The 22,171-nt window shown below is 52.1% G+C and overlaps 1 protein-coding gene across 1 annotated transcript; it reads right to left on the bottom strand.

Moving 5' to 3' along the window:
• Positions 1–720: 720 nt before the first annotated feature.
• Positions 721–8,179, bottom strand: NODAL (nodal growth differentiation factor). Its single transcript, XM_075534835.1, has 3 exons — positions 7,984–8,179; positions 2,217–2,914; positions 721–873 (listed from the first exon to the last, which is right to left on the bottom strand). The coding sequence occupies exons 1-3, from the start codon at positions 8,177–8,179 to the stop codon at positions 721–723; spliced, it is 1,047 nt and encodes a 348-aa protein (XP_075390950.1).
• Between the last annotated feature and the right edge of the window lie 13,992 nt (positions 8,180–22,171).

Genomic DNA, 22,171 nt, shown 5'->3' with positions numbered 1-22,171 from the left:
TAGCACACATTGAGAGACTAAGGCAAATTGTCACCAACTTTAATAGATCCAAGTTGTGTCTGCGCAAGCAGTCTGATTCAGGGATGGATGCCCTAAGGGCAGGCTCCAGCTTCCGTTGTCCAACAAGAGGGGTTCTCTTGGAAGAGGCTCCTGCTGCTCCCTTCCAAGGCACCAGCTGGCTCAGGCGACCTTGACAATGGCTTTATTGTCTGTGCAACTCTAGGGAGCCTGGGGGCGGGAGAATACTTAGGAGCAATATGTAATCCTTTGGGGGGGGTTTGGGGGGTGTAACACCCTGAGAATATATTAAAAGCTATAGACCTTGTCCCACCTAAATTTTTTTAAGAAAAAATTCACATGTGCCCCAACTTTTACATGCAATCTCAGGAGGTTCAGTTTAAAATCAGTAACGAGCGCTCATACGAGTGCTTCTGCTAGCCACTGTCTTCCGCGACGAGAAAACCCAGCACCTCTTCACTAGCTTCCCCCTTTCTGACATGGCCTCGGGGTTTAGCTAGGCGCCACCCAAGAGAGAGCTGTGAGGAAAGTCTCATGAGATTTGCTTCACAAATCCCTCTGTTTCGTGTGTGGACAGCCCTTGCTCTTCAGTTCTGCTGACCCCCTCTTGGCTTCTCCTTGGGGGATGAGGTGGCCATCATGTCCTCTAGGAGGTTCCCAGTCCCAGGCTACGGCCAGATCCAGCGTCCCTCCCGACGCTTCTCAGAGGCACCCGCACTCTTCCACGATCATGTCTTTATGATGGTCTAGAAGGACCCGGCCGTCTTCCACATAGAGCATGCTCAGTGGCTTGGTCTTCACGGGGACACAGCAGGTGGAAGGGACCCGGTGGGGCTGGTAATGCTTCAGCAGACTCTGGAAAAAGGAGGCGAGGAGGGGCAGTCAGCTCGACATGGCAAGGGTCAAGAGGTACAGGGTTAGGGTCCGTCCCAGGGGACAAAGCAAGAAAACGCCATAAAGCAGTCATCCCTCTGCAGTCATTTTAGCGCTGTCCCTTAGAAAGATTCTAGAAGTTACATGTGTCAATTTTCCAGTCCAAAGTGAATGAATACCAATTTGTAAAAGATTCCCAGAAACGTCCTGGTTTAGGTCCAGAAACATGAAGCCAACAACGCTATTATGAAGAAATTCTTAGGGGATTTGCTTTGCTGCCCAGAAAGGGCAACTAAGTCAAGAGGATGAAAGGTCACCAACGTCTTTGGTATTTTGCAACGGGGTGGTGTCGCTGAGTCCTCTCCGGGACACATCAGAGCTGGCGACTCGGCCCGGCTGGGTCTCTACGGGTTCCCTTGAATCATGCTGTCAGTGGGTTGGTGAAGTGAGGTGAGGCCGAGGCCCTGGCATGAGCCCAGCTCACAGGAGCATGCTCCCCAGAGCCTCTGAGCTCAGGCCGAGGCTTGGCTTAGGCTATGCCAGAGGATGGACTGCAGGTCCTAGGCTCAGATTAAAACAGGACCATGGGGTCCCGTAGGATCTTTGAGGGAAGATCACAACCGTTTATAACATCAGGCCCCACGATAGGCTCCATTCTCTCCTGTACATTTTGTTGTTCTCCTACCACCATCCATCCTTCTGTTCCTTCCCTGCACCACCTCCTAGACCTGGTCAGTGGCACGTGGTGGCAGCCTCTGGCCTTCTCTGCTCTTGTGAAAGGAGTGGCCGACTCTGATTTCAGGCAGCAACAGGACAGTGGCTAAGACAGTATTGGGTCCCCATCACAGCCCCAAACATCCGGTCCTCAGACAACCACCGTACGTGCTTTATGCCCGTCATCTCACTGAACCCTACACAACGTCCCCACAAAATAGGACACTGCCACCTCCGCTTAACAGGTGGGGAAACGGAGGCGCGCATAAGTACGCAACTTAATGTGTGGGTTGGGAGGAATCAAACCCAGGCCTGTTTCTCCCCTAGTCCCAGATTCTGAACTTCCTGTCTTAGCATGCCGGGCAGAGAGGGACCCGAGACCTTCTAGACCAGCCCCCATTTGATGAAAGGAAGAAGGCTCACGGAAGCACTGTGTTTGAGGCTACCCACTGGGGCATGGCTCTGAAGACACTGTGAGGGCCACCTCTACATCCCTAGGGTGGGCATGTTACAGAAGCTCGAATAAATGAGTCAAGCTGGGACCATGTTCTTCTAGCCCCCTGCCCTCCAAAGCATCGGGCCTCCCTTTGCCCGTTGCCCTGGCAACCCACCTGGATATACGCGTGGTTGGTTGGCTGAAACTCCTCCCCGACAGGATTGGGGCACTCCCCCTCGCAGCGATAGGCATTGTACTGTTTGGGGTAGATGATCCAGGAGCCCCATCCAATCTGGTTGAAGTCCACCTGGAATTTGACTTTCCGACATAGTTGACTTCTGTCTGGCAGGTGATGTCGCCGGTGCCTCCTACCCCTCTCCCGGGACAGCTGTCCCTCCTGGGCCCGCCAGGAGCTCTCGGCTTCCCACAGCAATGTGGAGCCCCCGAGCCGCCTCTGCTCCTGGGGGAGGTTGGAGTAGAGCATGAGCAGCACATCAGGGATGGGTGGCTTGGGGGGCCGCCGCCAGCACTCTCCAGCCTGCCTGGACAGCTGCCCCTCCAGCCTCCTGGGGCTCTTCAGCCACTTGGAGAGTGGCCTTGTGACCTCCAGGACCATGCTGCCTGAAGAGAAGGTGACCTGAGCTGGGGTGACCGTGAACAGGTCCATCTGAAGGCGCTGTGGGCAGCCAGCTGGGTCCTGCTCCAGGTCCAGCTTTGGCTGGTGGACAATCTCGATGGTGAGCGGTACCTCAGGGGGAAGGTCCGGGGGGCTGGACAGCTGCAGCCGGAGCTCGGCCCACGCCAGATCCTCTTCTTGGCTCAAGAAGGTGAAGTCAAAAGCAAAGGTCCACTTTGGCCCGTCCACTTCCATATCTGCGTGGGAGGAAACCAGGAAGGAAGGTGAGTGGAGGAAGGGGCCTCCCCGGCCTCAAACCCATAGTCACTTTCCAGCTGACCTCCCAAGCTGGTAATGTCATGGAGCCTGTTTTAGAGACAAGGAAAGGAAAGCCAAGAGAGGGGAACTGACCTGCCCACCAAGGTTTTCACTTCGGGGAGGAGCCAGAGCCAAGAGTCAACCAAGCCTGCGTTTGCGCCACTCCCAAACCCAAACTGGACACTGCTCTTAGGCAACTCCCCACTCCCACCCAAGGGCACTGCTGCTGGAGATCCGTAAACATTTGATGATGTCCACCTGGCCCGCACAGAGTCACAGGCCAGGCCCAGCCTTCTAACCCAAACCCTGGGCGCCTCCACGCACTCTGGAGAAGTCACCCTCTCTACCCTGGTCTCTCCCTGGAAAGGAGGGCCCCGTCTCCAGGGCACACAGGCATGCTCAAGACCTACAGCTTTCCCTGCAGTGGGCTTTCCTTTAGACCCACCCCTTCTGCCCGTCGCTCCCACACGCCTATGCCTATGTAGGACCGGTGCCCAGCAACCAATCACACAAGCCTCAGCCCTGTTCCATCCACCCAGGAAAACCAAACCCTGGGAAAAGGAGCCGGGGAGCCCAGTCCATTGATCTTAGTCCGGGAATAATGTGGCCTGATGCTTGGGAATGGCACATACGTATAGGTTTTCAGGTCACTTGAAAGTTCTGTATTAGCAGTTCAAGCCACCAGCCACTCGGAGGGAGCAAAATGAGGCTTCCTACTTCCCTAGAGACTTGTAGTTTAAGAAGCCCACAGGAGCAGGTCTACCCTGTTCTATAGGCCACGAGTCAGCATCGACTAGATGCCAGTGAGTCTGCATTGGTTCTCAAAAGTGGTAGATCTGTCTTTTTTTAAAGCCAGCTTCCCCTTCTTTGCAATGGGCATCGTACCTACCGACCCACCTCTGCATTACTGTGAGGGCCCGGACACACAGGCCTGAAGGCTGATTGCTACCTAAGAACCAGAGTAAAAGCCAGTTCCACGGAGTCGACTGACAACCCAGTATGTGCTGTGACAGTAGAGGGGCTCCCATTGGTTTCCCATGGATGAACTCTAACTGTTTGCACCACCCAGGGGCCCCCCTAGATAAAAGCCAGGCCTTTTCATGCGAAAGAAAGAAAAGGTATCCTCCCCCCAAACTACCATGATCCAAATTCTACCTTGCAAGTCTGGATAGAGCAGAGGTTGTACACTGGTGCATATGGGAGCTGGAGGCACAGGGAATCCAGGGTGGACGATACCTTCAGGACCAGGGGTGTGAGGGGCGATGCTGGGAGAGTGGAGGGCGAGTGGGTTGGAAAGGGGGAACCGATTACAAGGATCTATATGTGACCGCCACCTAGGGGGACAGACAACAGAAAAGGGGGTGAAGGGAGATGCCGGATAGGGCAAGATATGACAAAATAATAATCTATAAATTATCAAGGGCTCATGAGGGAGGGGGAAAAAAAGAGGACCCGATGCAGGACTTAAGTGGAGAGCAAATGCTTTGAAAATGATTAGGGCAAAGAATGTACAGATGTGCTTTACACAATTGATGTATGTATATGTATGGATTGTGATGAGTTGTATGAACCCCTAATAAAATGTTTAATATATATATATTATATATATAATTTGCAATGTTTTAAAAATGTAACCAAATTGTCACATTTGTCCATGGATTTATACTACAAGAATAAAAAAATGCACCTTAATTTCAAAAAAAAAAAGAAAGAAAGAAAAGGTAGTCTTAGTCCACAGATCCTGGATACAGGGGTGGTCTCTGGATTGAGACCTCTAGGCAGAACACACAGCATCTTCTTGTTGGCTACTCTGATGGTCTGGGAGCATCTTGGGTGTGTTAAGTAGAATGTCCCTGGGAAATCCAGCCTGCTTTCTAAGGGAGCAACTCCCAGCATCAGCTCCCAGACAGCCTGCCCCCCTCCCAGGACAACCCCACCCCCACCTCTCCAGCCCAGCGGCTCCTTTTCACTTAATTCCCACTTCCCTCCTCGTTAGCATCTCCAGGGGGAATAACCGCCCTGACTAGCAACTCTTCCCAGAGGCGGAGGGAGGGAGAGGTGGCATTATCCAGCACCCATGGGAGCGCCAGCTGGCCACCAGGTCATTAGGTGCTGCTAGAGGTGGGGCATGTAGCAAGTCCAGGCCGTGTGCCCCAGGAGGTCCAGGAGCGACAATTTAAAGCATTTTATCGCAAGGATTCACAAATGGCCTTTTAGAGCGAAGCAGGCACACTGGATCAAGGTGCAATGCTAGCTGTTTGGCTTTGCACCACACCCCTTCTCCTCCCCTGACCTCCGTTCCCTGGTCTGTAAAAGGGAGCCGCCTGTGACTGGTAATGGTACCGTGAGGCTTCACTGAGGTGTCCTCTGCAGGTGAGCCCAGGCACTGCCTGCCGCCTCCCTCTGGAAGCTCTGCTGAAACCTGGGGGGCTCCACAGCTGGGCATAAGGTGCACTGGCTCGGAATCCAGCTCACACGGAAGGTGAGAACTCTACTCCTGAACCTCCACTGCCACCGCCTACAACTGCCCAGCTCCAAAAATGAGAAGTTGCCGGGTCAGCCGGGCAACGGTGGACGTCCTCTAACTGGAATGAGTAGGGCGCAAGGAGGGGCAGGAGTCTGCTTCTTCCAGCTGGGAGGTCTGAGTCCCTGACCTGCCTCCCCCTCCCCAGCTGTGGGTTCCCTGGGGCAGGACCTTGCAGGCTGGTTCTCCTCCAGCCCCTTGGGTTCATTTTCAGAGTAAAGTCTGTTGTGGAGTGGTCTCCGAGTCCTGTCGACCTCATGGGCTTTCTTGGCTATTACTTTTATGGAAGGAGGTCGCCAGGTCTTTCTTCGGCTGGGCTACTGGGTGGGTTTGAACTGCCAACTTTCTGGTGAGTAGTTGAGGGCAAGTTAGTTGTTAGTGCTACCCAGGAATTCATTCTAGGAGTAAGGGGTCACCAATGCCTGGTACAAGCTGATAATGGTCTCTCTCCCGGAAAAGAATCCAATCTGACCATCTATGTAACTGATGTGATTTGGGGGTGAATATGAGGAAAGGGTTTGGGGGTCACTCTGAAATCCACCCACGCATGGAAGTAGATTCTTGGGCACCTGGGGTTGGGTTAGCCTCCCCTGGCACCTCTCCCCTCAAACAGGGTGGTGAGACTGAGGCAGGATTAGAGGCTCCGTAGATGAGGGCAGTATTATAAATGATAGGCTTGGTGGCCATGCAAAGCGTTTTATGAGCATTGTACCAGCACAGTTGCCATTTTGCAAATGAGGAAGCAGAATCCTCCTCTGGTGTCTGAGGTGAACGTTATATTAAGCGGTCACACAGGGACAGATGGAGAGGAAGAGTCCATGTTCTGATTCCAGGACCTATTTCCCCCTGTGGTGCAGTTTACACATAAACCTAGTCAGGTAAGGAGTGCCTGCAGGCCCCGGGCTCTCATAATAAAAACAGCCACCAGCACGGTGGAGATGGGAAAAGCCAGCGAGGGCACGCGCTCGGTCCCCACACTCAACGAGAAACCAGAAGCCAGTTGTCTGGACACGTGTAGAATCACTCACAAACCTTCCAGGATTTACCAAACGAGGAAAAGGCCAGCGTACGCTCCCCCTACCTGCCCCATCCCACCTCCGGGCGCTTTGGGTTAAGGCTTGCGCTCCCATCAACTTGCTCACTGCCTGGTCCCCAGGATGTCCCCCGCCCAGGCTGGTCCCGGATGACCCTTCCGGAGAGGGTCACCCGCTGCCGTCCGAGCGCAGCCGCGGCGGAGTCTCCGCCCCCAGGCCACGAGGGGCCGGCGGGCGGCCCTCAGATCAGATTAGGGGATGTGGATTACGCCCAGCCCCGGGGAGGGCCGTCTGGCCCCCGCAGGCTGGGGAGGCGAAGGGCCGCAGGGGTAGCCCGGGCGGCGGGATGTGGATTGAGCCAGCAAATCCGGTCCTAGCGCAGGCCTCCTTAGAACCTAGCACTTACCTGCGCGCACACACTCGCGCCTACAACGCGCTGTTGGTGCCCAAGGCCACACTCCCTCACTCACGCTATTCTAAGCCCGATTCTGGATCAAATGCCCGATGTTACAGACCGGAACCCCTGGTTCGAAACACACCTGCACCGGAGGAGTCCCTAGCGTTAGACCCCGGTCCATTCATCTTCACCCGCAAAAACGAAATCCCAGCCAAACTCAACGAGGGCAAGATTGCAGCAGCAACAACTACTTGTTCACGTAAGACGGCGGGAGGGCGGCGGTCTCCGCAGCCCTAATGGTGTTTCTGTGATTTATACGGGCTGTACTAAGCACAAGGTCAGAGGTTTAAATCCACCAGCTGCTTCGTGGGACAAAGATGAGGCTGTCTGCGCCGGTAAAAAAATTCAACCCAAACCAAACTGCCAACAAGCCGACGTCGACTCATAGCGACCCTATAGGGCAGGGTGGAAACTGTTTTCATAGGTTTCCAACACTACTTTTTAAGGGAGTTGGAAGACTCGGCTTTCTCCCGCAGAGCTGCGGTGGTTTCGACCCTCTGACCTTGCTGTTAGGATCCCAGCTTAACTTCTATGCCACCGAGGCTCAGAAAACCTGAACCTCAGTGGGTGGGTACTTAATAGGCCCCATTTGGACCAAGCCCTTTAAGCAATTTAGCATTTAGTCGCTCAACGGTTTTACGAGGTCGGAACTATGACTCCTATTGTACAGATGCGGAAGCCCAGGCGGCAGGAGGTTAAGTACGGTAAATCGGAGGCAGATAAAAATACCCGCAGTCCGCCTCCCACTGTAAAGCGCGGCGCTAGATCCACTCCTGCGCCCAGCCCCGCGAGTCCCAATCGGCACCCCGCCCAGCCACCGAGCTCCCCATCCGGCACCCCTGCGCCCCGAGGGGCGTCTTACGAAAGCAACTGTACCCCCGACGGCGGCGCCCCCACCTCCGGGCCCTCGGGACTCGACCTCGCTGTGGCGGGAAGGCCCCGGGGTAGGGGACCCAGGCGGGGGGGCGTCGGAGCAGGGGTGGGACCGCCTACCTTGCGCCTGCAGGCTGCGGATGATGTCGGCCCGGAAGAGGGGGTCTCGGAAGAGCCTCAGCATATACGAGAGCGGGGACGGCGACGAGGGCTGCCCCAGCGTACGCAGCGGCAGTGTGGCCATCGTCTCGGCGCCCGGCAGGAGCGCAGCCCGACAGGCGTGCAGGAGAAGCGGCAGCAGGACGTGGGTGTACATGGTGGGCTGGTGGACCTGCGAGCGTCTCCGCCCCTTATATCCCGAGCCTCCGTAGCAGCCCCGCCCCCGCCCTGCCTCCCTCTCTGGAAACTTCAAGATCACACGCCCCCCCCACTCCCACCCCCTGCTGCTTGGATGGAGGGGGACCCCCTGCTGGAGGCGGGTGAGACCTGGGTCTGGTGGGGAGGAGGGTGTGCAAAGCTCGGGGAGGCGTTAGGTCCTGGGGTCCTAGGAGTCTGGGGTTCCTGTCAGGTGGGGTCCGGGCATGTGAGCATCCTGGCACCCTGCTACGTTAGAGACTAAAACTGACTAAATGCCTCCGTCACTATAGGGACTTTCTTTGCCTCTGCCTCACCTGGGACCCCTGGTCCTCTCTCTCTCCCTCCCTCAGGGAATTGGGGGAGGTGGGAGGCAGTGCCTGCCTGGTCCCTACCCAGTCTCTAGAGTCCTGGCCATCATATCTGTCTGGAGGGCCGGCCTTAAGCCTGGGTACTGAGGACCTTCGCAAAAGCAGGCGGCATCAGGTGAGGGCGCACGCCCTGCGCAGCTGCGTGGTGCCCTCAGAAACCGCAGCGTTTGAGAAAGCTGGGGCTCAGCTGACAGGGAGATCCTGAACCCCAGGTGCAGTGTCCCATCACCCACTCAGCCAGGGAAAGCATGGGATTACATGTGTTTATTTACTAATCTGTAGGGAACCATTTCACATTTTTTGCTGCCTCAAAGAGCCTGCTTCTCCGTATGGCTGGCATTTGCCAGTCTCCCAACCCCACAGCCCCTTCCTACAGAATCGAAGCCTCTTTTCACATTTATACTCCCTGACAGGGACAGCGCATTTCCCAATGGGGAATGCTTCACCAGATTAGTAAGGAAGCACATGCCTACCTTGCTTCCAGCATCGCCCATCCCTGCCCAGGCGTCGTGAGATCAAGTCCTCTCTTTCTCAGGTGCACATCACCCTGGAGATCTCTGTACAAGTCACTGCCAGTGTTCTGTGACTCCTGCTCTCTGGGGAAGGAATGGAGGAGACCTTGACCGAGACTACAGGGGCGTCCATCTCTCCGGCCAGTTTCTTTCCTTATCTGCACAATAGTGAGCCTTCCCTGGCCTCCCTTCCAGGTGCAAAATCACTGGCCGGGCTGGGATTACCTTTAAAGAAATGTAAATCCCTGCTCCGGGGCTAGCCAGCTTGGTTTGCCCCACCCCCAAGCCCTTTCCTAGGCCTGACAAACACCTCGCTGTTAGGTGCATTCCAGTTGATTCTGACTCACAGCCCTACAGACAGGGTAGAGCTGTCCCCTAGGGTTGCCTGGACTGTCCTTTCTACATGTCTTTTCTCCCTAAGAGTGCCTGCTGGGTTTGAACCCGTGTCTTGTTGGTTGACAGTCCAGGGCTTAGCCGCTGGGCCACCAGAGCTACTTGACAAGCAGATTCCTCCCCTCTGCCATCAAGTCAACTAGGACTTGTAGGTAGGACAAGGTAGCACTGCCCCTCTGAGTTTCCCAGATGGGAATTCTTTATGGGAGTAGAGAGTGCCGTCTTTGTCCAAGACCAGCCGAGTGGCCAGGTGGTTTCAACTACTGACCTTTTGGATGGCAGGTCAACATATAATCACAATGCCCCCAGGGCTCCGGCAGACAGCTGAGCAGCTGGCTACCATTTACTAAGCACTTACTAGGTGCCAGGCACAGTGCTGCGTGCTCAGGCACCTGGCTTCTTTTATATGATGCTTCAGTGACAAAGGCCGTGTCCCCAGACCTATGTCCCTGGGGAGGCTGTCCCACTCAGCAGGAAGCGGCCTTCCCTAGGAATCCACAGGATTCAGTCCCATCCTCCAGCCATGGGGCCTCAGCTAAAATCATGCTCAGCAGACCGTGACCCTAATATCAAAGCGAGCCCACTGCTCTTGAGTTGATGCCGACACATTGGACTCTCTTGGACAGAGCAGAACAAACTGCTCCACTGGGTTCAGCCTCATCTCTCTCGCAGCTGATGTGCCTGAACAGGGAGTCATTTCTGACTCATGGAGACCCTATAGGGTAGGGAAGAACTGCACCTGGGGGGTTCCGAGACTGTAACACTTTCTTTAAATCATTTTATTAGGGGCTCATACAACTTATCACAATCCATACATCCATCAAGTGTGTAAAGCACATCTGTACACTCATTGCCCTCATCATTCTCAAAACATCACTCTCCACTTGACTGTAACACTTTCAGGGAGTAGAAAGCTTTATCTTTCTCCTGAGGAGTAACCAATGGTTTTGAACTGCTGACCTGCGGTTCACAGCCCAGTCATAGCTACTATGGAACCAGGGCTCGCAGGTTTGCAGACATCCCTATAGATAAGCAGTATAACCCGTAATGCCTGTAATGTTTTCGGTGCCCAAATCCCAGTCCAGCCTTTCAGAATTAGAATTTGGAGAGAGGGGAGGTGCATCTTTATATTTAACGAGCACCCAAGTGAGCCTTATTCGACAACTTTGGAGACCTGGGTGGCCTAAGGTTCTCATCCAAGTTTATAAACTGCCTCTCTGGTCAGTTTCCCCATCTGAAAACCACGGCCAGAGTGGCTGGACAACATGATGAGTGTAAGGACTGTCCTTGGACGGGTGTGCAGAATAGGGGCTGGCGGTCCCTGAAAAGAGTCACAGTCTCAGGAACCCACAGGGGCAGTTCTGCTGTGTCAGCAGGGTCACTGTGAGCCTGAATGGGTTTGATGGCTGTGAGTGAGTGAGTGAGTGATTCAGTACATACAGAATGACAAACAAGAAACATGGCGGGAGGTACCTCCTCCCATGCAGGTGAAATGAAATGGAAGTAAAAACGCTTTGCAAACACTCAGCATTTATGTCGTTGTAAAATGGGATAAAAGAAGGCAGTGTCTGTCAAGTTGATTCTTGCCACATGTGTCAGAGAACCGTGAACACCACACGGTTTGCGATGGCTAGTTTGGGGGGCGTGGATTGCCAGGCCTTTCTTCTGAGATGCCTCTGGGTACACTTGAACTGCCAATCTTTTGGGTAGTGACTGTGGCTGTTAACTTTTATGTCTTTACTTGTGGAGGGGTGGAGTCCAGTCTGCCAATCAGGTCACAGCCTGGTCATTGCCTTCTGGGGTGTGTGGCCTTTTTTATAAGCAAGAACCTGGAAATTCCTTCCTCTGTGCTCAGTGGCCTTCCTGCTTGCTGGGACTCCGTGCCTGCCTTCAGGGACAGCTTCAAGTGGGCCGCCCAGCCCTGAGAGCTGTTGGTGCCCTGCCATTTTCCCACTGACCTGGGATCCATGATTCTGCACACACTGGCCTGAGATCTCCCCGCTTCCCACTTCACCGTTCCGCATCCTCAGCCTGCAGCTACATGAGTCTGAAGAGGGCTTTGGCCACCATCAGACCCGTGGATGTAGGTGGGACTGGACTGGGGCTGCCTCATTGAGAGACCATAGCTTCTTGATAGACCGCTCTTTGTTACACAGCTGAGTGTTACAGAGCTGGTTTTGTTTCTCCAGACAAGCCAGCCTAATCCAGTGACTGAGCAAGGTAACTTTCTCTCCTAGCCAGGGACTCCAAACATCATACACGTAGGCTCCAGCTTGTCCTCGAGTTCCCTAGGAGCTGACGGCCTGGAGGGTTCACTAGCTCCAGCCTGGGCTTCAGACCTGTCTCCAGACCAGAGGCATCCTCACCTCAGTTGCTGTTAGGTGTCCTACATCAGCTCAGCCCTGACTCACCGTGACCCAAGTCCAAGAGGAGGAAGCACCACCCTGTCCTGCACTGTTCCCGAAATGCTTCTTAGGTTTGAACCCATTGTTGTAACAACGGTGTCGGTCCATCTCCTGGACGGCCTTCCTCTCTTCTTCTGCCCCTCTGCTAAGCATTATAATGTCCTTCTCCAGGGACTGGCCTCTCCTGACCATAGGTCCAAAGTACATGAGATGAAGCCACCGTCCTGCCTCTCAGGGGTCATACTTGGTGGTCACCTGTGGCTAGTGCTCTGGAGGCCCCTGGCAAGACCAAGGGAACCAGGACCGGCAGCCCAAGGGCAACAGACTGCTCAAGAGGGTCAGTCTGGATGGGCTCAATTCTGAAACCCTGTCTCCAAATTGACCCAGTCTTCCAGACTCCAGAGCAGCCTGTCACCACTATTGGTAGGGATGTGGGGTCAAGGGGGGTTTGAATCTTTCTACACTGGACCAGAAGCTTCTCGAAATCAAGGATGCAGTGTCAGTCACCCTGTATTCCTTATTGGAACCTTACTGGTGGCATAACGGTGAAGAGTTGAGCTGCTAACAGCAAGGTCAGCAGTTTGAAGCCATCAGCCACTCAATAGGAGAAAGACGAGGCTTTCTACTCACGCGAAGTTACAGTCTCAGAAACCCCCATGATCAGCTCTACCCTGTCTTATAGGGTCACTCAGAGTCAGGACTGACTTGATTGATGGCAGTGAGTTTGGATTTTGATTTGAAAGGATTATATTGTGACTTGCTCAAGGCTGTGGATTCATGATGGAAACAGCAAGTAGGTGTAGAGAGCTGGTCTATTTGGCACCCAGACCTGTTCTGGGTGTAGGTCCTGCCCCTTACTGCTTCCCCCCAGATGAGGTGTGAAAATAAGTCCTGTCCTAAGACTTTAGCACTCTCAAATAAGAGTCTCGCCTTTCCTGGCATCCAACAGCTGCAGACGGGGCTAATTTCTGGTGTGTATTGGCTGTGGGGGGCTGGAATGGCCCTCTGACCACAAGCGCGATGTTCTGATAGAGCCTCTCCATCTTTGGAGAATCTTTTCCAGCTCTGGGATCCTGAAAGAACCTGAATCTCTAGAGTCTCTCTGGGACAGAGTCTAATAGGCATCTTTCTCCTCTTCCAGGGGCATTAATGAGTCTGGGACCTGCTTGCTACAGGATGGACCACAAGTGCCTTCTTCCGGAGGGGAATAGCACCTTCCAGCTTCGCCTGCCCCAGACAGACTGACCGACGGATTACCCGACCTGAGAGATAACCTTTGACGCTGTCCCAGCTGGCTGCAGAGTGGGCGGGAGGTCCCTTGGAGTGCTCAGCAGCTTTCTGTCTAGCCATTTGGGACTCTCCCTTGATGTGTGCCTGGGCTCACAGTGTGGTTAACTGCCCTCCCCATCACCCACCCTCTGCGTATATTTCATTTCATCTTGAAGTTTCTGCTTCCCCCACGGGGCTCAACGGTAGTGTCTCCTTGGCGGCGCTGTAAGCAGTAAGCGTGTGGGAAGAGCCTAGTGCATGTCGCCCCCGGGAGTCATCCATGAATCCAGTCATGAACAAGCCTACTTCCCCAGGGGCCTATGGGAGGCTGACTGAGTGGTTCCCACAGAGAACTAGGTTCTGGGGGAAGGGAGGCATTTCTACGGCGACTCTATTGAAGGAGCGTTTTCTGTCTGCTGCCCATCACACCGACTACCTTCCCATAGAGGAGGGGGCTTTAAAAAGCTCTTGGACAAATGGAATGGAAAGATAGTACAATTTCCCCCCATTAACGTTTGTGATGCCCCCTGCCCATCCTACTGAAACTCTATGAGGCTAGCAAGGCGTTTCAGAGTTGAGGAGACTTGGGTGCAGAGAAATGAGACACCCAGCATGGGAGGCATTGCTGGCTCACAGGTAGAAATCATGCCTTCTACAGGAGATCCGTTGGATTCCCAACCAGTGCCTTGAGCTCTCAGAGAGCTGTGTGGTGCTGAGGTGTCAGTGGCGCTTCAGACTCAGGGACTAGGAGAAAAGGCCTGGCGATCTGTATTTGAACATCAGCCAGTGAAAGCCCCACAGATCACGCTTGTCTGCTCGTCAGCTGATGGACTGGGCAGGCGGGGTTTGTTCCCTTGGGCTGGGGGCTAACTGGACAGCAGCCAGCGATGCCAACAAGCAATGACAAACACCACACGGGGCCGGGCACACAGCTCTCAACAGGGCTGCTGAGTGATGATCTCCACTGGCTTTCTGAAGCCAGCTCCTTACACACCCGTGCTTTACACGTCCCTTCTCCTGTCTCTACTGCCTCCTGCCATTTCCCCTTCCCCCCCCCCCCCCCGCAGACACTGACTCCTCCCCTACAAACCTGTCACTAGCTCCCCCAGCCACTTAGCAGAACCCTCTCCCGAGAGTACAGCTTCCTGGAGCACTTGCCCACAGTGTTCTCAGTGAGCTCCGTTCCCAGTGAGCTCCCTGGAAGTGGGGAAGACTCATGACTCATTTTCCCCGAATTTCTAATCAACCACGTTGGCTGCCACCTGTGGCCTCATGGAATGAATCTGAGTCTGCCCATGGGAGAGGCAGGGCCCATCTGGTTCCTTCCATCTTGAGCACCTGCTAGTTACCTCTCGGTTACCTGTTTGTACTGCCGGGGCGGGAGCCTTGCACCCGGCGCGGAGGGCTCCAGTCCAACCTCAGCTGGAACTTCCCACCAGTGAGGCTGGGCCTTGCCTGCGCTGGCTTTTGCAAAGCACTGGCATCCAGGACCTGGCACTGTGAGCACCCACCGGGCAAACGGAGGCTGCAAACCTCCATGATAAATAGCAGCGTTCCCTCTGCCCCTTGCCCTGCCGCATTTCGAATCGATTTCATTTTAGTTGCCAACAAGGAAACATTTTGAGATTTTGTCTAACTTTTGTTGCTTCAATGGGAAAGGAGATCTGGCCTGCATTTCGATGTGGCTCATGTTCCTGGACTCTCACCAGTGTGTTCCTGAACTCACAGGGGGTGTGTTCACCAGTTTGCCATTCCAAAGGGTCTGTTCCCGACCATGTGCCACTGTCCCTGGCGCTCCTTCATGGATTACACCCAGCTTCCCGGTCCCAAGCAAAGGTGAGTTAGAACCCTGCTGTGTGTTGGCTGGAAAAGGTGGAAAAGCGAAGTTGAGAGTACTTGGGTGGGGCTCACCACATCCCCTCCTTCCAACAGGGCTAGCCCATGGACTGTGGGAACCTGGGGGCTACCAACAGCTGATGCATGACTTCGAACCACAAGACTGGCAACTTGAATCCACCCAGAGACACTTGGAAGAAAGGCCTGGTGATCCACCCGAGATAAATCAACCACCATTGCAAACCCTATAGAGTGCGGTTCTACTCTGACACAGGTGGAGTCTCCATGAATTGAACTCCATAAGATGGGAACTGGTTTTCAAGGGTGCTTGACCCAGGTTGCAGGAGGCTGGAGTCAAAGTGGTTATGCATTTGGACTTCAAATTCCAAGGTCAGCAGTTAGAAACCACCAGCCGCTCCAAGGGTGAGTGGTAAGGTTTTGTACCCCCGTAATGAGTGATAGCCTTGGGAGAACCCACAGGGGCAGTTCTACCCCATCCTCTAGGGTCGCTATGAGTTGGAATTGACTCATGGGGTGAGGTTTCTTTTTTAGCCCAGGTTGGATGAGATAGAAATAATCTGTTAGTTAATCAGTACTTGCCATAGGCACTTGCATGATTTAGCTTACCCCTCCCATCAGGGTGGAGGGGCACAGCAGCTGCAACAATGGGCTTGCCCATAAGAACAATTGTGAGGACAGCGCAGAACCAGGCAGTGTTTCCCTCTGTTGTATACAGGGTCCCTGTGGGTCAGAATGGACTCAGGGCACCTAACAACGACAGCATCGATCCAACAGGGCAGATGGAATGTTGACACTGTGCTTCTATTTTACAGGTGACCCTTAGAGCGGCCGGGTGGCTCGCCCAAGGTGGAGCACCTGGCAAGTGGTACAGCTGCAAGGGGCCCTGAGTCACTGGAACTTCAGACCCCCCAGCCAGACACCACTATGTCCTGACAGTCACTGCTGAGGGACCTTTCCAAACTGGCCTCCTGGCACGCCGTCTCATCAGCTGGTTTGTGTCCCCTGTGGCACGTCGCAGTCAGAAGCTAACTGGTTTAGTTTAGGCTCTCACTGCTATCAAGTCGATTCCGACTCATAGTGACCCTGTGGCCGATATATATTACACCATACAAATGATATATATTAAACCATATAAAATATAGTTTAATAGATACATTAAACTAAAGCTCCCTAGTGGCGCTGTAGTGGTTACATATTGGGCTGCTAACCGCAAGGTTCAAGGTTCGAAGCCACCAGGCTTTCCGCAGGAGAATGACAAGGCTTTCTACGCTCATGAAGAGTTATGGTCTCGACTTCGGACTGTAACCCTTTCCAGGAGTATAAAACCTCAGCTTTCCAGGAGGATAAAGCAGCTGGTGGTTTCAAACTGTCAACCTTGCAATTAGCAGCCAATTGCGTAACCACTACAGCTCCTTGTTTATATGTATTTTTAACTGTATGTTTTATTGTGTAATTATGTATGATATAAGCAATAGATTAGATATACAGTAATATGATCTTTAATATATGATGTCTATTTATATACTCAGATGCATACATGTCTATACCACTTCCTGACACCGAAGGAGGGCCCCTATCTGCCTGGTCCACCACTGTATCCTCAGTGTTTAGCTCGCCCTCCTCCACCATGTCCATGCTGACCCACTAACACAAACAGTCCATAATTATTTGTTGGGGTGCACAGGGGGTGTGTCACTCAGCAAGACAATGCCCTCTCCTCTCAGCGCTCCCATTGGGCCACCTCCAACCTCTCTCACGACCTTGCTGGGGCTGTGTCAGGGCGGCAGCCCTCACAGCCTCCTCCAGACAAGACCCACCCAACATCAAACCGCTGGTGCTGGCCAGGGGCCTGTCTCCGAATTGAATTGCCTGCTGCTTCTAGCCCCTGTGGCCTGGCTCTTCTCCAGCCCCCCTGGGTGGAGCCCAGGCCAGAGTTGCTGGGCTTCTCACAGGGTCAGGAGGTGAAGGTTCAGCCCTCCCTGAGAACCCCCGCGGGATGGGAGGGTCTTGTGAAACAAACAAAGAGACCACCAGGAGGATGCCTTCTCCACCGCCCCAGAAGCTGCACTGAGATTCCCACAGCCCAGGCATGCCTCCTGCCTTTCCATTGCCTCTCCACCAGGGGTCACTGGTGGGGAGGCAGGGAGCAGGGCCTGAGCTAATAGCTCTGTAAAGGAGCACAGGACATTTACACGCCGTGGCAGCTCAGTGTCTCCCAAAGGTGCCTGATGGTACTAATCATCCAGGGCTCTTAGAAAAGCCAGTGAGGGCACTGAGCTGCTACTAGCGGTGGCAAGAATAATCTGGAAAGAGATCACGGCAGTGGGTGTACTGCAAGATGAATGAAATCAGTGTCGCTGACCTGTATCTATGTACACGTACGTGTGAAACTGCTTGAGTTGGGGAGTGCTTTGGTCACTCGTCAGGCAGCTCTACCCTGTCCTAGAGAATCGTCCCCGATGGCAGTTGAGAGTTGTGAATGGAGCTGTGATGGACATGCTGGGTAGGCGTGAGATTGCTAACCACAAGACGCGTGGTTCAAAGCCCCAGTCCGTGCGAGAAGGGTGAGCTGGCTGCTCCCCTAAAGATTTTCAAAACCCCACGCAGGGCCACTGGGAGTCCACGGCAGTGGGTTTCTGGTTTCAATTTTGTTATATCTATCTACCATAATTAAAAAATGAAATAGATATCCTTATCCATTAAAGATGTATATAAAATACTTGCAGGGGGAATGAAAAAGTGTCTGGGGGTTGCTTGAAAGGATGCTCTCTCTCAAGGAACCCCGTGGGCACTGTGGTTGACGCGCTCTACAACCAGCTTAAGGTCAGTCCGTGACTTTAACCTACCCGTCCCGCCGTGGGAGGGAGATGCGGCAGTCAGGGCAGTCAGCCTCCGGAAGGATGGCTGGTTCTGCAAACCTTCAGGGCCCTGCCCACTGTGCTGACCGAGTTTCCGTGAGTCAGAATGGCTCTCTGGCAAAGGCTGTGGTGTTTAGGAGCCTCTTTCTAACCCAAAGTGCAGCTGTAGGGAAGTAAAGAAAAGGCAGCAGGTAAATCAACATTGCAAGATATTTCTTAAAAGACAGGGAAATTGATATGCTGCTGCAGACATTGTATTAGGTGACGTGAAAATATTTCCAAAAAGAAGAAGAAGCGTGTCCTTAAAGTCTTAGTACACTTTTCTGCTGCACTTTTAAAGTTTAAAAAACTTCAGGACTATAACATGATAGCAATGAACAAAATATATTTTCTGCACTTATTTACATTTGTGAGTTTTCAATAAGACATTTTAGGTCCTATCAATATTTTCCACCTTCAAAAAGCATTGCATTAAAAATATATTACTCAAAACTTATTTAAATGTCCACCGGCAAGTGAACAAATAGACACATTTTGGCTTATTTATGCATTGGAATATTACTAAACAAGACAAATAAGTGATCTGCTGGTACATGAACAAAGCAAGGATAAATCTCAAAATACTGACGCTGGCTGAAGGAGCCTTGTGGGGAGAGGGGGCAAAGAGGAACTGATACCAAGGGCTCATGTAGAAGAAAGAAAACGTTCTGGAAATGAAGATGGCAACATGTGTACAAATGTGCTCGATACAATTGATATATGGATTGTTAAAGAGCTGTAAGAGCCCCCAATAAAATGATTCATTAAAATTTTTAAAAGAAAAGGAAAAACAAAGAAAAGTGGTTTACATATCGAAGGATAAAACTTTGAAAATAAATAAGTACATAAAGAAAGGAGCCTGATGAAAAATAGGATCTACTGTATGATTTGATTTATATAAAATTCTGTATAGCAACAGAAAATAATCAGATTAATGGGTTCCTGGGAGAAGAGGGAGTGGTTACAAATATGTTCATTACATTGATTTCGGTGATGCTTATCACATATACATATTTCAAACTTACTGACTTCTGCATTTAAACCATGTGCACTTATTGTGTATCGATTACACCTCACTAAAGCTGCAAACATTAATTTAAGCATGATCACTTAAACAAATGTATTTGAAATATAGATGAATATATTACACTATATAAATGATATGTATTAAACCATATAAAACATATATTACTATATAGATGTTAAACTAAGGAGCCCTGATAGCATAATGGTTACATATTGGGCTGCTCACCACAAGGTTGAAGGTTCGAAACCACCAGGCATTCCACAGGAGAATGACAAGGCTTTCTACACTCACTAAATTAGGGTCTCAGAAACCCACAAGGGCAGTTCTACCCTGTCCTATAGGGTCGCTGAGAGTCAGAAACAACTCAATGGCAGTGAGTTTTTCAGTTTGAAAGTGTAAGAGACATTAATGTAACTAAGTTGTGATGTTCTTTGCAAATTTATAGTCTTTGCTCTCCTGAAGTAGAAATACTGTACACGAGATAGAATATATTTCTAGTAAAACTTCGCTAAGATGGGAAACCACTCAACCTCTCTCTGTTTCTCTCTGTGACTCTCAACAAGCCCAGGAGGAAGGTCCTCTGTCGTCTTTTATAAATATGAGGCTCAGAGAGGCTCAGGGACTTGCCGTGCCCAGGTCACACAGTTAGGGACCAGCAGTGCTAGGCTTGAGGGCCTTTCTGACTCCAAACCTGCACCTGGGTTACCTGGGGGATTTAAAGGGTTGGCTTGCTTCCCCCACAGCCCCAAGCCCTGACCAAGGTTGCTCACAGGATCTCCAAGCCCGCCCCCACATCAAAGGGCCCCTGACTTCAAAGGCAGCTTGGGAGAGATGCACATACCAGCTTGGGTATGCAGGGAAGCCAGGAGAGTTAATATGATTAACTCAATGGGACAGGAAGTGTCTTTGTGAGCAGATAACTCACTGGAAACAACTTGAATACATTCTCACCAACCAACCAACCAACCACTATTGGAACTCTGGGCACCTGGGACTTGGGGGTAACATGGAGCTGTGCCAAGGATGCGTCCTTATCAGGATGGAAACCCTGAATGAAGCCAGCTGTTACCAATTTCATCCTCACAGTGTTGGCTGTGTGCCTTAGAGCCCCAGCCCCTTGTCGACGAGTTGGCCCCAACATGTAATGATACTACAGCGCCCCATCAGTTTGCCAGACTGAAAATCTTTCTCTTTTTTGGTAAAGAAGCATGGAGGAATAAATTGCCCTGATCAGATTCATTTTGTTTGGTATTAAATATTCGTTGAAAACATACACACAGCAAACCGGACTCCACTTTAGAGACCGCTACAACTCGGGATTGTGTGACCAGTCTCACCTCCTCTTTCCAAATGGCTTCTCCCCCCCCCCCCCATTGGTGTGAGCACCTTGCCCCTTACACTTCCGACCTCATTTTGCCAATTGCTCTTGTCAATTTGACCCTTGCAGGAACCCAGGGTGGCGTGGCGGGTTACACACTGAGCTGGCAAGCACAAAGCCATGATTCGAAGCCACGCGGCAGAGGAGACGTTCTGCCCCCAAAGAGCTGTAGTCTCAGAAACCAAAGGGGCAATGCTATTGCAAGTCCTAGAGGGGAGCCAGGAGTCCAAAGGACCTGGACGGCAGTGAGTGTGGGTTTTCTTGTTGTTTGTTTGTGTGGGAGGAGTCCTGGTGGGTGACCCATTGGACTGCTAACCAGAAGGTCAGCAGTTTGAAAGCACCAGCTACTCTGTGCGAGAAAGACAGGACTTTCTACTCCTGTAAAGTGTTACAGTCTCGGGAACCCATGGGGCAGTTCTACCCTGACCTATAGGATCACTATGAGTCGGAATCAATTAGAAGGTAGTGTATTAGTCTGGATACTTCAGAGAAACAAATCCACAGAAACTCATGTATAAGAGAGAGCTTTCTATAAAGGTTAAGTGTGCATCAAGAAAACATCCCAACCCAGTGCTGCCCAAGCCCACAAGTACAACATTAACCCATATATTCGACACCAATCCACAAAGCCCTCCTCCATCTCACAAAGCGCACGCAATGATGCCGACTGCAGGAGGAAAGCTGAATCAGTGAATGTGTAAGCAACTCAGCACTGGCAGGGATATCCATATGACGTCTCCAGCACCCAGGGCTGTATTGGGGTAGGTTCATGTGGCTTCTCCTTGGGGAGGTCTTGCAGGAAGTGAGCCTTGCCAGCTGAAGCAGGGAACTGGCTAAGGCAGCTGCACCCTGGTCTGACCATCAGAAAGCAAGAGACCCAAGAATTCCAAAGATGATGCTCACCGAGCCATTTATCCCTCTACCTTTCAATTACACCCACATGCATTTATCAGCCAGCTTAGCACAATAAACTTTACTGTATCAAGTAGTGAGTTTAGTGTTTGTTTGTTTTTTATGTTTGGAGCCAGTTATTTAAAAGGGCACCCTGTAAAGGAATGGATGAGCAAGCACTATGCCCAAGGCAGTAAGTTCCAACTGTTTGGCACGGACTTCAGAGCACTCTTTTCCCCCTCCAATACAGTACCACCTACCTTTCAATACAGGCTGACAGTCGTTACGGAAGCAGAGTGCTGCATCGTTCTCCCTCTGAGTAGCTAGTGGACTCAAACCCCTGACCTTCTGGTTAGCAGCGGAGTGTTTTAACCACTAGGCTCCTTGGCTTTAGTTACATGTCTCCTTTTTATCTTAGAACGTGAGGCAGAGATACCAGGGAGGACCTCTCACGTCGGTTGAGTCAATTCTGACTCATATAAAGGTATCATCATTCCCATTTTATTGATGTGAAGACTGAGACTTCGATTGCTAAAGTCAAGCTCCTGCTGGTGGACTGAGGTGGCTTTGGAGACCCCTGTTATTATTATTTTTTACTCTAACCTCCCATTTCTCACTTGTTATTTTCAGGAGTGGGGGGGGGGGAATCAGATAAGACCCCAGGGCTCCCTTCTGGACCTTTCTTTCCCTTCACTTGGGGCAGGAGGAGGGGCAGGCCCATAGGGCAGCTCTGTGCCAGGCCCACGGGCCCATTTTTGTCTGTCGCACATCTGTGGGGAGCAGGAACTGGGTCTCCAAGTGTGAGATCACGCGCCCAGGATTGGAGCTATTGTGAAGTCATAAGACCACCCACTCACCCAGGGAGTCCCATGGTCCTGCCCTCTGCCTCCAAGCCTAACTCATCGCCCACGCACCCCACCCCACCCCTGCCCTACAAAGACTGTTGTTTCAGAA

Source organism: Tenrec ecaudatus, chromosome 16, assembly GCF_050624435.1.
Source record: "Tenrec ecaudatus isolate mTenEca1 chromosome 16, mTenEca1.hap1, whole genome shotgun sequence".
NCBI classification, from domain to species: domain Eukaryota; kingdom Metazoa; phylum Chordata; class Mammalia; order Afrosoricida; family Tenrecidae; genus Tenrec; species Tenrec ecaudatus.
This window is presented reverse-complemented; position numbering and strand designations above follow the sequence as displayed.

Coding starts and splice junctions, on each gene's coding strand:
- NODAL (XM_075534835.1), bottom strand. CDS start 8,179: ATGTACACCCACGTCCTGCTGCCGCTTCTCCTGCACGCCTGTCGGGCT. Junction 2,915..7,983: donor CCGCAGCCTGCAGGCGCAAG/GTAGGCGGTCCC, acceptor CCTCCCACGCAG/ATATGGAAGTGGACGGGCCA. Junction 874..2,216: donor CCAACCACGCGTATATCCAG/GTGGGTTGCCAG, acceptor TCCTTTTTCCAG/AGTCTGCTGAAGCATTACCA.